The 17228-nt window shown below is 39.3% G+C and overlaps 3 protein-coding genes across 4 annotated transcripts in view; 2 read left to right on the forward strand and 1 right to left on the reverse strand.

Moving 5' to 3' along the window:
- The window catches only part of LOC111261823 (uncharacterized), a 7411-nt gene extending 3742 nt beyond the window's left edge, over positions 1 to 3669 (reverse strand). Inside the window, exons 1-3 of the mRNA XM_022835641.2 lie at positions 3155 to 3669; positions 902 to 2176; positions 90 to 178 (exon numbers count right to left, since the gene is read on the reverse strand). Coding sequence (XP_022691376.1) covers positions 90 to 178; positions 902 to 1699 — 887 coding nt within the window. The 5' untranslated portion in view covers positions 1700 to 2176; positions 3155 to 3669. The remainder of the gene's footprint in view (positions 1 to 89; positions 179 to 901; positions 2177 to 3154) is intronic.
- Positions 3670 to 4507: 838 nt separating this feature from the next.
- On the forward strand, positions 4508 to 15506 carry Nubp2 (NUBP iron-sulfur cluster assembly factor 2). 2 transcript variants are annotated; one of them, XM_022835639.2, is made up of 8 exons: positions 4508 to 4623; positions 12312 to 12376; positions 12798 to 12932; positions 13257 to 13377; positions 13728 to 13860; positions 14125 to 14197; positions 14651 to 14783; positions 15130 to 15506. In XM_022835639.2, exons 1-8 carry the CDS (start codon positions 4611 to 4613, stop codon positions 15264 to 15266), a joined length of 810 nt encoding a protein of 269 aa, XP_022691374.1. In that variant the 5' UTR covers positions 4508 to 4610; the 3' UTR covers positions 15267 to 15506. The 2 variants fall into 2 exon arrangements, with proteins under 2 accessions (XP_022691374.1, XP_022691373.1); XM_022835638.2 differs by having other exon boundaries at positions 14651 to 14770.
- Positions 6647 to 10928, forward strand: Gint3 (GDI interacting protein 3). Its single transcript, XM_086968852.1, has 3 exons — positions 6647 to 6804; positions 7312 to 7656; positions 7945 to 10928. Exons 1-3 carry the CDS (start codon positions 6703 to 6705, stop codon positions 8839 to 8841), a joined length of 1344 nt encoding a protein of 447 aa, XP_086824978.1. The 5' UTR covers positions 6647 to 6702; the 3' UTR covers positions 8842 to 10928.
- Positions 15507 to 17228: the final 1722 nt, after the last annotated feature.

Genomic DNA, 17228 nt, shown 5'->3' on the forward strand with positions numbered 1-17228 from the left:
CGAATATAATTTCGGTTTACAATAGTAAAGCGTAAAATTAAACATCATAGTCTAAAGTACTATTTTCAATTGGCTCCAAGCCTCCTTACCTAAACATTGTCGCAAACTTATGCATATAGGACTTCAGCTTCATATCAGCAGCATTTTTTGACATCGAGTTGACATGGATCACAGTTATCTATAAGCAAAAATTTAAATATAATTTAAGGTTTAGGATTTTCACAATTGGTTTGTTGTGCTTTGAGGAACCAGTTGAGTACATAATCTTACTAACAGCTATGCATTAATAACTATTGGTAGCTATCATACTAGGAAAAGTATAAAGAATTGTTATTAGTAGTTTCGGTGGTGTTCTTTTCATTAAAATTACAAAAAAAATCCAGGACTTAATCAAGCTAAAGCACACAATTGTCAACTCAGTTACAATACAGATTAAAAAATCTTCTTCTGTGGGCGGTGTTGGCTCGTTATCATTTAGCCATCCCAACTTAATTATTGGACGGTTTTACTTTAAATAGTTATTATTTAAATAGTTTAAATAGTTATCCCTGGGGCCTATATTATGCTTAAATATAACCCCAGAAGCATTAAAAACTGCCGGGAAACGTCAATGAATAGTGAAGGTGCCCAGTGTGGACAGTTAATCGACTAAACGGTCGGTGCTATGACACCATCATTCTAAAATAGTAACTGCACCCAATAACAATGATAATCATAAGTACAAACATGTTTCCTTCTGTTTCCGTTTCACCTGTACGTCCACGTTTTTTCAGTGTACTGCTACTGTTGTCTCAATCATTGCTAGCCCCCTGTTTCTAAAAGTGCCTACTTTTATCTTCTCATCCTCGGCGCCGTATATAACCTATATTTCATTAACAACCTTGTTTCCTTTCATCCTCACCTGAGCATCATTCATTTCTGCCACTCGCTTGGTGGGGTGACGAAACACATCACAAGCGACGGCGAAATCCGTTTCAAACCACGAGTTGCCGTTAAGAGCATGTTGGACGTACGTTCGAACCGCGTACACAGCATGAGTAACAGGCACGTCTCTGGGCACTTGTACGTTCTCCACGTCCCATAGGATGAGCACAGGCCGCGACTGTGGACTCCTCCTATTTTCAGCGGTGTTCGCCAACTTGTTATGATATCCTTGGCACTGCGGTAACGGTGGTCCTCCCATGCTATTTGCCGCTTCTCTGTTGTCATGGGATTTCTGGTATATTCCAAGGCTGCTACTAATGCTGTTGTTACGTACCATCGGGTAGTCCTGGCTACAGACCAACGGCTGCGCGACGCGACGCATGCTGTTGTAACCCACGAATGAATTGTAAAGCCCACCGCGGCTGTTTGTACTCGAACCTGCACAGCCAAATGATCTGGATAGAGGCGGATTGAGGATAGACGTCTGAGACAGCTGCGTTTGACTGGGATCCGAGTTGGTGCCGGAGGCTGGGCGCATCCCTACACTAAATGGCACCATGGCACCTTGTGGCACCCGACAGCCGCTATGCGTTGGCAAATTGTTAGCTTGAACTTGAACTGGTGGCATCATGTTGTGTATGGCGTAGACACCATGGTGGGTGCTCGTTAATGTTGGAAGAATTGCGCTAGCCGGTTGGTTCGTGTGCGGACGACAATTGCAATTGTAGTGACCGCAGTTTCCAGCAATGACCTGGAAGCGCTTCTTGTGGGACATGCTGTATGACAAAATGGCGAGGATGGGGAAGGAAAAGCTTTCACATTTGCCTACGTGCGACTGTACATATTCATATATATAGATATAATCAATGACACGCAGTGCGATGCTAAGCGACTCGCTCTTTGATCTTACGCAGAAGCTTTTCACATGAATGTGGTTTCTGAGTCCTAGGTAAAATAACTGCAGGCCTTGTTTAGTTTTCTGTCAGATTCAGGTTGGAAGCCTGTCTTCGTTGATAGCCGATCGTTATCGATTGTTGTTGTTATTATTATTATTATTATTATCCTTAAGTGATGTCTGAGTGAGTAATCACGTATTGTGTAGAATGCCCTAAAGTACTTCTATGGAAATTGTGTCAAACCAGACAGAAATCTATTAAATAAGCCTGTATTTATCGATAATAGTTAAACTACATTTTGCCTATAACAAATGAAAACAGGTCCAGTGGATAATAAACGAGATTGACGCGGACACCTGAAAGACGGCAGACGAAGATAAGTATACCACACTTTTATTCAAATGTCAACTGTTTTACTGTAATAATTAGTAATTGCTGTTTTTTTCAGTAGCTGAATTAGCTTGCAAAATCCGTACTCCCAAAACTTCGATAATGAGTACTCTTGTTTTGTTTTAGCAAAGGCTGCCCACTAGAAACATCACTTAGCGCACGCTAAACTGAAGTTCAGTTGTTGGCTCGGTATGACCAACTTAACCTAGAATATCTTTAATTTATCATGCAACCTAATATTGAGTAATTATCGTGTAGAGACAGACTTATCAATAATCCTACTGCGTGACCTTGGATACTGAAGGGGTACAGCTTTTTTTTTGCGTAAATAATAATTACTCGATATGTAGCTGTTCGACGAGGTCGAAAAAACAAATTTCGCACTTATATACTTAAAGATGCATTAGATCTTCTGTTACTGCAAACTGTGTTTTTTTTCTACTATTCCAGAAATTAGTTCATATTTCTAGAGCAATTATTTTTTGTAATCAGACAAACTCAGGTCGACTTTTGTGGCTTTTATAATTTATTTTTGTTAAGTTTGTTGTATCCGGTTAGGGCTTAATCCTTTACATTATGTCATCATGTCGTTATCATCGTAAAGTGAATACCACAATTCATTCAGGCGCTCTCACAATATGCTCACAAAAAGAAGCTTAGAATATCCAAGTGAGGACTTCTCATAAATATTTAGTTACACAAATGCGCATAAGTGAACAATTAGGTTAGTGTAAACCAAAAAAAACGATGATATAAATGTGCACTTTAATAAATAATCCAAAAGTCAGCGTCCTCTTATAACAACTGGGTTCTCAAGATGAGCTGCTACGTATACCAACGCTGAGGCTAGTCTTGCTTAGAAGCCACAAAAATCGGGTTTAAGCGGGCTGTTGTGCAAAGTCTACCTAATGCATATGTTCTTTGAGGCCTTTTGATCTTCTGACCTCGTTAGATTTGCTCACTGAGGAAACACTGACGAATCTGCAGATCCTGTTATGGTGTTTTGCACGTTTCATCAATCATATGCTGTCGTATTCAGTCGGCAAACGTTTTATAGCATGAAAAGTATATTTCATAAAGAAAATACGTTTTGATGACACCTCACTGAGGTAATTTTTTATCAATTCTGATAGTGCGGATTTTTTCACGGACAACTGGGAAATCCTTTACGCATCTATATAGTTAGTCCACACATTCTATATACACATATACAAAACGAACAATTATGTTTTTTAATTACATCGTTCTCACAGAGTAATATATCATTAAATCGACAACAGAAGCCAGCTGTGCTCAACGTTTACAGAACGCTGCGTTCATCATCAACGAACGAACAGGCAACGCGCGCCGCTTCTAAACAGCTGAGTGCTCACAGTCGGACAGAGAAGCCTCACTTGGGAATACAGAAGAAACGATATTGGCGCGTTACATAGAGATAAGTTATCAATTTTGAGTAAACTAAGCCTGATTACTTGCAAACTGCGATTAAGCGATGAATGGAAATTAACGGATAATGATATCGGCAGATCTAAGACCAACTGGCCGGACGTAGTCCTCACTGGACCTACACGAAACAGGACTATCCTTGGAGTATCCGCTTAATGTGTTGGTCGGATGGAATGTCTAACGGTCGAACTGAACACAAAATTTGAAACATTTAGTGTTCGTATGTGAGAGTATTGCTCAAGCCTTTTGAAAAATTTCGAGTCAACCAAAACGTAAGACTCAGGATGGACAAACATTTCAAATCGAATCTAAGTATATTCAGCTTATTGATTAGGGTTCTAGAGTAATATCTGAGAAACTGGCAACTTTTTGCTTACGTTATAAATGAAAAATTGCATTATGCGTTTTCCTTTCAATATTTTATCATGTCGATGGTCTAGAATCTAGAATATATGTATTCTATATGCAAATGCTACTTGAAAAACGTGGCATTTGGCTAATGCTGTTTCCCATTGGTTACTAAATGTGATAAAAGATGAACTACCTTGTCGGGTGATACAACTTTGTACTAACTCAAGGCTTTCTTAGTCAACTACCTGTCATTTGCTGTAGACTATGTACATACATACATAGGGCAACATTCAAAAAATAGCCGAACCGGTAAGACAATTATGGTATTCAACATTAGCCATTTATTACAGATAGAACTGACGTTGTCTTGCGTATGATTTTAGGTACAGGTCACTCAGTTGGGTTTCTTTCCAATTAGGCGTTTCAAGTTATGTCAAAGGCAATATACGCTAGCAATCCGCAAATGCTTCTTTACGCAGCGAGGCTTCTATGCGCGGATTTGAGTATATATTGTCGCAGTTTTCGTAAGAGAGATACCTTCATTCAGCCGTTCCCTTTTGCTATCGGACTTCAATAATAAGAAAATTGTATCATCAGTTAATTATGTCAGAGGCAGGTAAGTTCCTTCAACCTTGACGGCCTAATGGAACAACAATATTATTTCGTGTGCATGTGATCAGTATTATTCTGGAAACTGCAAGTTTATTGAGCTTGTTCAATTTTCGCAGCGCTATTGATATCATATTTGCTACCAACAGCTGCCAGTGCTCGATTATTTTACCTATTTATATGAGAACCGCTTTTTGTCAGGTGATCTTCTAGTTGGTCGTGTATTTTCTAAGGCTAAATGCATAATCGTTTAAAACAAAAATTTATCAAACTGGCAATAGTTTCGATCCTATATACATGTCAGAATGGTAGCGCAAGCCACGATGCCGGCTGCTACCAAATCGGTGTTTACTTTAGTTTCGGAGTATTAGGTCAGAGTACTGGCAATTAGTCCGCACAACATGTGCTAGCATAAACGCACGGTATAAGAAGTGGCTCTGTATAACCAGCAGAGTTGGCCTCACTGCCAACGCACGGAAACGGGGTAGCGAGGTGCACTTTATATCGAATAAAGACGTATAGTATGAGGTTGTTACAAGAATGACAAATTGTTTAGTTATGTGACAATAGGCGTGGATTAGTTCGTTAAGCATGGTCAAAAATCACTATAGTCATTAAGCACAAAGATCAGTACAATACACAGAAACAGACTAAAATTGCGCACATCATTTCTTGTCCCTATAGCTTCAAAGATTCAGGTGAAGATGCAAACGAGTATAGCGGAGTCGTGAACTGTCATTTTATATATTGCGTTGTTTGCTATACCTCGTTACTGTTTACCTGGGTGAAGCTGCCGCGCTTCTTACGATCGCCGGCAGAATTTCGAAATCATCTCACGTACAGTGCCACCATCGCAGATTTATGTAGGTATAGCTCAAGTGTTTTTCTTAACACTAATATTAGTAATAGCGTTGCGACCCAGTCTACTGTGCTACTGCGACTATCGCTGTGATCGCCTGTACATTCGGATAATAGAAAATTACTGTTTTATGAGATATGTCCGTAATCAAAGAGGGCTCATATTTTGCGCTTATCCAGCATGGTTTTGCGAATTAACCATGTTCAACGGGTGTCTGTATCGCCGTGAATGTTTGCGTTTAATTCCGTCCGTCCGTCTGCCTGTCTGTCTCTCTGTCCGTATGAAGCCTTCCGCTATACGAGGAGGCTCACGAAGCAGCGGCCGTTTCGCGATAGAATCCTTGTATCAAGCCAACAGCTGCCAGCAGCTGGTCGTCGCCTCTACAGCATACGCTGCTGTGTACACTATACAGTAGCTTCGCTCGGGAAGAAATAAAGGAGGGAACTGAAGACGACAATTAAATGAAGCAGTGTGGCATGTGACACAACGCAGACAACTACTATTCCTGATGCTGTCGTTGCAGCTACGTTCGAAGACGCAAGTCGCGCCCGGATTCATTGTTCAAAGCTAGCCAGTATGACAGCGCATTATTTTGCGTGCGGAGACTTGTTGTTGACATAATTTCAGTGGAACTACTGATGTGAAGATTGCTGTGCCTAGTACAGCTGGCTACCGGTACGTTCGTCTGTAGCTCAACGAAGAGCGTCCTTAACTCGTGACTATTCTATTGGGTTGACTCTTTTGTCGTGTTGTCTGTCGCGCACACTGTCTATCTCTACTCTTTCGTTGACTGCGTCAGAACGTCCCTGCTATTTGTTAGTGATAGACGGGGCTTGTCTCATTTGTACTGCAAAACATTCGCAGTAAGAGAGAACGCTGCCGTCGTTTGAAGACGTGTGTATTTGTTCCTTGGGACGGAAGCGTCTTGCCGTATACGCGAATAATACTGGCGTCAGCGGTGCTGTCTGCGGCTGTATTATTGTTGTCGTCGTGAGGAAAATATGAATTCACCGCAAGAATGTTGTCCAGGGTGAAAGAGTCGAATTTGTAAAGCGGACGCAAACGATCGCTAAGCGATTTCGTAGTAATCAGCCACAATACCGTGTTTATATATTCACATATGTATGTTGATTTTATTCTAAATCTACCGGACTTTTTCGTGGCGAAGAGGTGGCGTTGAGAATTGGGAGTGTGTACAATTAAGAGGCTATAGACTTCCCGGTCGCAATGGCAGATAAAATTCGCAAGTTTTTCCAAAAGAAGAAAATTGAAAAACAATTCAGAAAAGCTGGACCTGGCCATAAGCTTTCAGAGGAATCTTCGGTATCGGTGAGTAGATAGCTAGCTTTTTTAAGCAGTAGCGTATCTGTTTTAGCTGTGTTCAGTTCTCATTGTTACGCCTCAGTTCGTTAAAATGTCTTGACTACAAAAACAAATCTAGGCCTTACTGCATTTTTTTTTTCTATAACATAAAACAATGGCAATTTTTGCATGTACGTTAAGCCTTTGTGTAATACGTTGTTATTAGTAACATGAAGGGAATTCTCGGAAGCAAATTCGCTGATCTGTCGAAACGAGGCTCATCGCTTGAGCCGTTTCGAGATAAGACCGTCGTTGTCAACAGTTTTCTATGATAGTGCAACTTATGTGCTTATGACTTCCAATTACGGGAACTAACCTTTCTAACAGAAAACTAAATCGACGTTGATATGCTTTGCGTTCATATGCCATTGACCATTTATATCAACGCGTTAGTACCTTACATCAGCTAGCATATTTTACATTGGATGTTATTTGAAGATCTGTAAAGCTAACGTTTGTTTTTCTCATCGGTAGGGTTCCGGATCAAGAACAGGCGGTGTCTCCGCGGCCTCAGGATCCAACATCCATGGCAGTGTATCTTCTGAGCTAAATGCCCAAGTTTCTGAAACGGCTGCCCGCGCTGGGGCTGCAGCCCTCGCTAGGCTAAATGCACAAAAAGATGTAAACTTCTCGCTGTCGGCAATTCGCGCTCAAGCTCTTAAAGAACTTGAGCTCGAAAAGCAACAACAATCCGAAACCGCTGCGAAAAACGAACAGCTAAGGCAACAAGTGTTGCATCAGCATAAGGAGGTGCCTCCCCAGCTGACAAAAGATGGATCTGAAGGTTTACTCTTTCGTTGTCCTATGATAGGGTCACAGGTATGTGGTCATGCAATCATTGTCAAAAAGAGGGCTTATATATATATATATATATATATACTGCGTATAATTTATTTCGAATTATGTAGTGCTTTGATGATATTGATCGTGTAAATCATGGTTGATCGAGAGAAATCGTGAAGAGGCTAGCAACAGTGTCATCTGATGGCTGACGCAATAAATGCTCAGCATTGGAAAAATAATTACGCATTATATTATAAAAAACGCGTTCAATACACGGTTACACTACATATTCAAAATAACTAATCGAACATGTCGTTTTTTTAGGCATTGCCGAAGAAGGAACTTCGTGACGAAATGAAGAAGTTCCTCATGGAACAGCTAGAAGAGGAGCGAGGACTCTCAGCTGCCCTCATAATCGTTACCTGCAATGATGACAAGGGAGAAGCTAAGGTTCAGCATTGTATTGAAAAACTCTGCTTAATTCTGGGTAATATTATTGAACACCCGGACAACGTCAAGTTCCGTAAGATCAAGTTTGCTAATAAAATACTTATGGAAGCTGTAAGACCAATTGCTGGAGCAATGGAATTTCTTCAAGCAGCTGGGTTTGTTAAGCAGACGCTTGATGATGGCGAAGACTACCTCATTCTTAAAGAATCGGCAGACCTTGACCTTTTACCGGCGTTACGGGATGCCCTTGTTAGTGCGGAGCCGATGGAGATTGTGCTGGATCGAAATCTACGAGTCTTGAAACCCTCAAATACCTCGGAGGGCTTGTCTGTTTCGGATGACTTCTTTTCGTTGACACCGGATGAGTTGGCACGCGAACAGGCTGCAAGAACTAGAGACGTTGAACTTAGAACCCAGCTACGGACAAAAGCTATGCGCGATCGGGATGCCAGACGTGAGAGTTTGTCGTATAAGTATACCTGTATCCGAATCCGTCTACCGAACGGTCTCATTCTGCAGGGTACTTTTGAGGTCGCCGACAAGCTGTCTGAAGTGATCAAGTTTCTTAGGGAGTGCCTACTCGATTCGTTGGCCAACTCCCATATCGTGCTTAAAAATGGCGCGAATGCTTTAATGTCGTGTGACGAGACCTTATTGGACCTTAAGCTATATCCCGCCGTGGTGCTTAATTGCATCGTGACAGACGCGCCGTCCATGTGTGATTATCTAAAAGCCGAACTCGTGGCGATAGTTCAGCACATCGCTCCTTGATGAAGCAACCCGTGGTTTTTAGTATACAAACATTTACAGTAGATCCGTTCGTTTTTGAAGCTAAAAAATGTTGGTGCATAAGCTCACCAATTTGTGAATTTGCTTATAGCTCGCCTGGGCTGAAAGCAAAAAGATCGATTCAATAAATATCTTGAGTCAGTCAATCAATCATGTTTGTCGTAAAGAAGCGGAGGAAGCGTTTGATTTAGTCTTCATAAAAAAATTGTAGTTACAAAAGTAGACCAAAGCACCAGCCCATTCTAGACGAATATAATTTAGTTAGGCAGTGTATATATATATATATATATATATATATATATATATATATGACACGAAAGAAAATAAAAGAAAATATCTCGAAGTCCGCACGAGCGTTATTGGAATGTGACTAAATCGATGACTTGAATAGTTGCACAGAATTCGAATATTTATCTGTAAAACACGAGTTGTATTATTTCATAGCTACTCGTAAAGATATTCTATGGTATTTATACGATAGCCGGTATTTGTCATAGCTAGAATTTTTTGTCCATAGCTTTTTAACTCCAGCCATTTTTCATGTCATGATCGCAATGCCGCGCCCATATACAGTAAGACAGGGCTGAATAAAGGCACCACCGATTATAATAGATAGGAAAATCGGGCATTTTTTTTAACATTTTTTTGGATACTGAAAAAAATAATTTTCATTACGCCAAAGTACTATTTTCAGTGACAGGCACAAACCGTGAATTCGTATTAGGCAGGAAGCATTAATATACTGAGTAAATAATAAATGTGACTTTCCACTACAGCTGCGAAAAAAAGTTAACAATCGTAATATTAGAAAAAAACCATAGGGAATTATTTTATAGAGACTTTACGTCCCTTTCGCTACTAACGGTACATTCTTTTTTACCAATAATAATAGCTGAGTGAGCTTCTCAATGAAAAAAAGTGCATAATAACAATATGAATATGTTTCGAGTGTTACGTCGTTTTCATTTCATATGTTACTTCATATTCAGAATAATAATATCAGGACATTTATAGAATTAAAACAAAAACTTAAAAGCTAGCCAAGCTGGTGTAGTTTTGCCGAAGCGAAGCACTGAAGTAGAACTGGTTTCTCTCGATTGATCTCTTAAATGTTACTTGTAACTTACGATTTTATCGAAATATCAGACCTGTCAGTTTTTTTTATAATACGTAACACGTAATAATCTATCTATAAAAAAGCACCGAACACGAGAAAGACACGGAAGACAAAGTAATGTTTAGCAAAAGGTAGTTTAGCGAATACATGAAAAATGTTTATATATTACTAGCTTATTGGTAGACGCGCTTTGCATAGACCTGACGATAGAAGCACGCTACTAATTGTTGGACCTTTATTATAGCTTAAATAATTAAACTATATATTAGAAATAATTATATTGTTGAACTATCTGAAACAAATCTCAATGACGACCTTCTTCTACAGATCGCACTGGTGAAGACTGAAAGTCGAAGTTATAAGAGAAAGATAAAACCATATTTTCTCTAGCTCTAAACAAGAATATATAATGAGCCCGTGTTTTTGCTTAAGACACGTTACCACACACAGTTAACTAGATCAATGCCTAACTTTCCGGTATAACTTGCGAGCTACTTATTCGTCGGAAAAATGATTTATCCAGCGGAGTTTTTATACTGCGCTCGCGCCTAAACGGAAAAGAATATCGCACTTAGACTGATATGGCTCAGACTGATATACAAACAGCAAATGACAGATGATACCAAAAAGATGTAAAATGTGACAATGATAGGAAAACTTGCCACTTGGAGGTCGTCTGGAAACGAAGCGGGCGCTTCTACCAGACGTTGAGCAAAAGTTCGCTGGCGTCGGCTTGCATAGTTGATTCGCGTCTGAAGTCTGAAGCACTCTGTCCAACTAATTCGACAATGAAAGTTAGAAGCAATCGCAATATGTCCCGCACGTCAAATTGAACCATTTATTTCCGCCCGAGAGACGATAATGTGAGGCTACCAATTAAGCCATGTACATCTCTCAGTTTCATTCGTAAATAAAGTTCGAGCGCTTTTGGGTGTTTGAGTGTGTTTCTGTGTGTGTGTGTGCATTCAATTAAAATATTAGCAAAAAACGTGTTTTTATTTCAGCTTTTGGTGTTGTTTTCATGCAGTCAAATTACGGATATCGCTTATTACGGGTTTACACATTATGTGTACGCCAGCTCTGGGTAACTACCGCATGCAGCTTGTACAAAGCACAGGCTGAGGGGCTCAAGCCAGATACCTAATTTGCGTTTTTCTCGATACAGACTTTATGCGTAGTACAGCATTGCACAGTTTTAGTTTGGAAAGTGTTGTTTATTAAATAAAATAACTAGCTTATTTTGACGATATTCGGTCACATCCTTACAGTGCGTAAGACGCGTAAAGAGCAGAACATTGGCTCGACGTACTTCGCATATGCGTAAATTTGTTATGCTATCCAGTTGGCTTTTCTGGCCACCACTATGTGCGTGGTACGAAAGTAATCCGTAACGTATACCAAGTAGAAAAAAAAAAGCTTTTTTAGTAAAACCGAGAGTTGAACTTGCTTACCTGTAGAGTGGCTGAACCGAACATTCGTTTTGATTTTTCATGACCTACTTAAACAAGAACTAGAGCAGTAACTCGAAATATTTGCACGTTGCCTATGTCCGGAGTAATGCTAGGGTAACACAAATGTATTTCATAATTATGTTGTTATCGAGATCAACATTTTTAGAGTGCAATCAAAACTTCCGGTGTCTCGATTACGATTAACCTTACTACAATGTATGAAAAAGAAAAATGGAGTTTCTTTATGGAATCTTTCTACTGAGACCAAATTTGAAATCGCTCATACTGAAAAAAAATCAAACTTCTAGGTTGATTTTATATTTCTGTTAACGCCATATGGAAACGAACAACTCCATAGTATTCCCTGTGTTACTCCTCGGCAAATGCACTTCGCTTAGCCATTTTCTGCATATGTGAAAAACCTGCACATATAACTTATGTATCGACTGTAGGCCACAGGGTACATATGGAGTATCGCCGGGCAAGCTTTGTCACACGACTTTCATGTCAGACATAATTCGTTTATCATTTTTTAGTCAATTTAAGCTATTTAAAATTAATGAAAAATGCAAAATGTTTACCAAACTGAGACAACCTATATTTCGACAACTAGGCATTAAAGAAAAAACTGAATCCCATTACCCGGGTATTATTCAGAATGTTGACTATTTAGACGAAAAAAGAAACTAGTCAGGCAAATCGGAGTGTTTGATTAATGTACTTTTGTTTTTCTGAGTAATCTTATCTCACTGACCTTGTACAAAAATAAAAAAATACTGTTTCACAGTTGAGCTTTATTAACTAGCCTATGTTCATTGCGGTATTATCAAGTGTTCGATAGGGCTAATTTTGCTTCTTTTGTGCGTTTTTTTTTGTAAGTACAGATTTAGTGGAATCGTTAGGAGGGTGCTCGAAAATACGGTCAGTTGTGCTTGTTCTATCAGGAAAGGTGTGTATCAATTGTGGCAATGATGATTTGAAAAGTACGTTGTATGGTAGCTTTGTACCGTTCGGTTTGTAAGGATATTTGTGAATATTCGTTCGTAGAATACTTATAGATAGTAGTTAATATTAGTCAAAAGTAGTTTAAAAATGAATAGTTAAAGTCATGAAAAACTAAAATAGATTTTTGGAGGCCAAGGAAACCTCTCAAAACTCGAAGTAACTTGAGCGAATAAGTTCTTTAGAAGTTTGCCTTAGTCAATATCATGCGTAATGGACAGCTAAATCGCTGGCTAAAAAGGCCAATGCAAACTGATTTCAACCTCGCGACTCGGGATGATTATGAGTATACGCTCTCTACAAGACAAAAAAAAAGCGGAATAATCAAGATACTCTTTGAGCCGAACTAATCTTTGATCTTGCTTTAGGGTGGTGTTGGAAAGAGCACCACATGCGTTCAATTGGCCTTAAGTCTAGCACGTACTGGAAAGCAGGTTGGCGTTCTCGACGTCGACCTTTGTGGTCCTTCAGTACCGCGGATGCTTGGAGTGAAAGGCGCCGAGGTTTGCAAAACGCATTATGTCTAGTATTCTTATCGTTATCTTGAATCACATTGACAATCCATATAGCTTACGTGTTCAACAGAATTTGCTGATTTTTTTTGTTCTCTTTAATAAAATGTATGACACATAAAAGCTAATATTATAATAAGAATATGATAATGAAGCTTTATCATGAATTTACTATTTGTAAAGAATAATAGATATTCTGACGCACCAAAAATTCTTCATCTCTCCGAAATTTGAATATTTAGGTGAATTTTCGTAGTGTACTAGTACAAAGGATAGGTCATGGACAAAGCTTATCCCTGTATTATACATTGACAGGTGATGTATGGAGAAAAGGGCTGGTTACCAGTTGAAACTCGAAACATTAAGGTAATGTCTATTGGATTTCTCCTAAAAAATGAAGACGATGCAGTCGTTTGGCGTGGACCGAAAAAACATGGTAAGCAGTACTGCTATAAGAATGAAGGATTGTTTTAGTTTAATTAGAGCATGAACTAAGTTGACTTAGACCTATAGCCTAAGGTCCTATACCCACCGTTGAGGCGTTCCTGTTCAAGAAGGGGACAGGTCGCAACATACTCTTTTCTAATCAAATTGTACATTTATTCTGAACTGACCTATCTTCATGTACACTAGTGTATGAACAGTGTAGCTAAGTCATTTGACCGAAATGTATATAAAATTGAAGTTAATTAATCATTGCTTTTTTGATAATAAGGGCTACATCTAGAGAGGGTACTGCTCTACCAATGATTTACGATGTTTTTATTTGTCGTCGTTACACTGCAGCAATGATTGGTCAATTTTTATCAGACGTGGAATGGGGCGCGCTTGATATACTATTGGTAGATACCCCTCCAGGAACATCGGATGAACACATGTCGCTTGTTGAAGCACTTCAAGCCAAAAAATTTCAAGTTGGGTAAGTAGAGGCAAAGCTTATTCATACGTCTTGTTTGCGCCATGAAGACTTTTAATCTTGAATATTTTAATAAAGGTAATAATAGTAATAGGCGAATCGCAACAATTTAAATAGCCATCACCAACTATACATAACATGTCTGACGCATAATGAAAATTCAGTGGTATTTATGGTCTTCATATACGAATAGGATATATATATATATATATATATATAATATTAAATAGAAGCTGACTCTCTTGATTAATTATATGGCAACTACAGAGCTATACTGGTAACGACACCACAAAATGTAGCTGTTTCGGACGTGAGACGAGAGGCGACGTTTTCCGCTCAGGTACGAAGTAGCCGCAGAATACGATTGAATAATGATTTTTTAACAATGGGAATCGTGAGGTAGGCAAGCCCGAACGTGGACTGGGGTGGTCGCCTGCAATCATTCGCCCAACTATCATATCTCTATAAAATAGAAGAACACCACTAACTCGCTGTAAATGTCAACGTTATATAACGTTCGCGTGTACATATGCGTACTCGTCGTTCTAACCAATTTAAATAATATAATAATAATAGATAAAACCTTTTAAAAAAATAATTTAAACAAACGATGATCTTGCTTGTTCATCTATATCATCCTTTGCCAAGGACTGGCTATGCATTTGTTGTGAAGGTCTGTTTTCATTTAAAGCTTTGTTTTTTAGGAGTTTTCAAGTTACCTAATACGGCGCATGACCAACGAAGATCATTGATTTCTTTGCATTTACAATAATGAAGTTACATGTGTTCACAGGCGGGTCTGCGAACGGTAGGCGTCGTGGAAAATATGAGCGGTTTCGTATGCCCTCACTGTACCGAATGCAGTCTTCTATTCAGCCAGGGCGGGGGCGAGAAGCTCGCAGAGATCGCAAAAGTTCCGTTTCTTGGCACGTTCCTTAGCCACTTTTTGTAATACGTATTTGCCCCATGCGGAAATAATCTAATCGCACTTTAATAGCATCAATGAAAGCGATATGATTTAGAACGTGATTAACCAAAAGAAATGGATTTTTCTATACATCAATTTATTTTTTCAAATTGCATGACCGACATTTTGAAAATGATTTACGCATTCAAATCTTGTACCCCAAAGGAGTATAAGGACTTTCAGTGGAAGTGGCTGTACACAGAACGAGCCAAACTGGAAGTATCTAAGTGGGTGGAATCTTACCAAATTATAGTGGTTCCATATTGTTGCGAAATTATTGAGTATACTTTACGCTCTATTCTCAGGTCGCGTACCTATCGAGCCGAAGATCGGCGCTAACTGCGATGCTGGCACGAGTTTCATGGATGCGTGCAAAGGGTCCAAAAGCGCCCGAGCGTTTGAGGATATCGCAAACAAGGTGGCCAACGCACTCAACATCTAGAAGTAGAAATGGGAAACGGTCACCGTAAATCGACCAATCCATATACATGCTGATGTGTACCTAAATGCCACATAGATAATACAGAAAAGCAAGTCGTCATCACTCTTCAAAAAAGTGCCCCGCGGTGTGTAATTCGGCCGTAGAACTAGCCAACACTACCGTTCCATTTGTGATCGGCAACGGTATCGATTCAATGAATGGAATAGTGACTCATACAAAAATAAAAACTTATTGCATTAATGCATTTTTTTTTATCATTTAGTTTGATCTAACAACGTTTTGTCGGCGGTATCAAGGAACTCAATGTTGTATTTTGCCCATTCGAAGGAGTTCGTGAGTGTTTAGCTTATCTAGCTTTAGCTTTGGAGTACTCAAACTATTTGCGTCAATTATGAGTTGTACCTTTTAATTAATGGTCATTAAGCATCAGTTGCTAGTCGGCCCGAGGTGAATATTTCAATGTTGATATGTCCGGTTAACTTTTTAGAAGCAAATGCTCCTTTATCGCTCTTTAATGCTCAAATTTGCTGAAATGTAAAAGTTCCGTAAGGCAGCAGGCACTACCTCATATTACAGGCATATACGGCAGGTGTAATCGATAAACTGCCTGATAAGCTTAGAATACGATCAGATTACTGGCAAAAAAGATACAGCCCACAGAGCACTATTTGACGTGGTGTTAAAGGGAAAAAGAGTACATTAGCTGATAGGAAAAACTTAAGATGGCCGGTTTTTTCTGCCGATAGCACTTATAGTTACAGACCTTGAACGATATGCCAAACACGAAGCCATTGCCAAGTGTGATAATACTAGGCTAGTCCTCAATAATAAGCATGATCTGCCTTATCCATGATGATCATCTTAGCCTCTCTCAAGTAAGCTTAAATTGATGAAATTTTCAAGACAATTTAGCGAATTTATTTCGTCACTGACACTTATTAGTTATGGGTTCCTGTATATAGTAAACTCCATATACTGAAAACAAACAGGGATGGCATTTTTTGATTCGCCTTAGCTTTGAGTAGTTCGCGGTTAGCCGTAAAACTAAAACAACGACCGTCGCGGCCAGGGATTTCTGTTAGCGTGATTCTGTCAACACAACACTGCCGGGAATACAAAACGTCGTTAGTCAAATAATATATGTTGCAGGTACGCTCTAACTATTCAGCCATGTTCAAGGCATGAGGTAATGGGCGTCGCCCCTCTTTTTTATTCAAAGAGGAGGGAAGGCATATTAACCATTTTAGCGGTAGTATAATAAGCTGTTGATCTGGAATAATAATGATCCTCACCTAAAAAATAGTGAGGTAATGATATAAAACCGCAATCTTTCTATTTTCTTAAGGCTTAAGCGTTAGGGACCTTTAGTTTTTTAAGTAATACAGTATTGTAAATTATGTAGATAAGAAAAGTGGTAATTGAGGGCAACCATCACCAGTCTCTGGGTCAACCCTTGGAGTAAATTGAAAATTAGGTTTTGCGGTAAATAGAGCAATCATTCCTGTAACCTAATAACATAATGATTGATTCGATCATCTAATTCGGAATCAATCTGAGCGAATCGCAGTGACCACCTAAGCGTGAATAGTAGTAGTAGCGTATATGGTAGGTTATAACAGAGGTGTTTCGCGTATATGGTGACCGGTACAAGCTTCTCGCTTACAACGATAGTGATTCAAAGACCTAAAAATAACAATTTCAGTATTAATTCTCTTCGATTTCATGTACCGTACCATTAGTGTACAAACGACCATCGAAGGTTATCGTCGTATGTGTGTCACCAGTTAATGTTTTGAGTATTCGCTCGATTACTACTCAATTCATTATCATTTAACTGTATTTTGTTGATGAGTGGAATCTACTTCCAAATTAGGCCTTGCCATTACGGATAAACCGCCAGGCATTGTAACTCGACAAGCCGCCAGCCGCTTTTATTCCAAGATGAAGCAACGAGAGGGAACT

The sequence above is a fragment of the Varroa jacobsoni genome, unplaced genomic scaffold, assembly GCF_002532875.2.
Source record: "Varroa jacobsoni isolate VJ856 unplaced genomic scaffold, vjacob_1.0 scaffold_597, whole genome shotgun sequence".
Classification (NCBI taxonomy): Eukaryota; Metazoa; Arthropoda; class Arachnida; order Mesostigmata; family Varroidae; genus Varroa; species Varroa jacobsoni.

Coding starts and splice junctions, on each gene's coding strand:
- Nubp2 (XM_022835638.2), top strand. Junction 13,861..14,124: donor GCCAAAAAATTTCAAGTTGG/GTAAGTAGAGGC, acceptor TGGCAACTACAG/AGCTATACTGGTAACGACAC. Junction 14,771..15,129: donor AGCTCGCAGAGATCGCAAAA/GTTCCGTTTCTT, acceptor CTCTATTCTCAG/GTCGCGTACCTATCGAGCCG.
- Gint3 (XM_086968852.1), top strand. CDS start 6,703: ATGGCAGATAAAATTCGCAAGTTTTTCCAAAAGAAGAAAATTGAAAAA. Junction 6,805..7,311: donor CAGAGGAATCTTCGGTATCG/GTGAGTAGATAG, acceptor TCTCATCGGTAG/GGTTCCGGATCAAGAACAGG. Junction 7,657..7,944: donor GTCCTATGATAGGGTCACAG/GTATGTGGTCAT, acceptor TCGTTTTTTTAG/GCATTGCCGAAGAAGGAACT.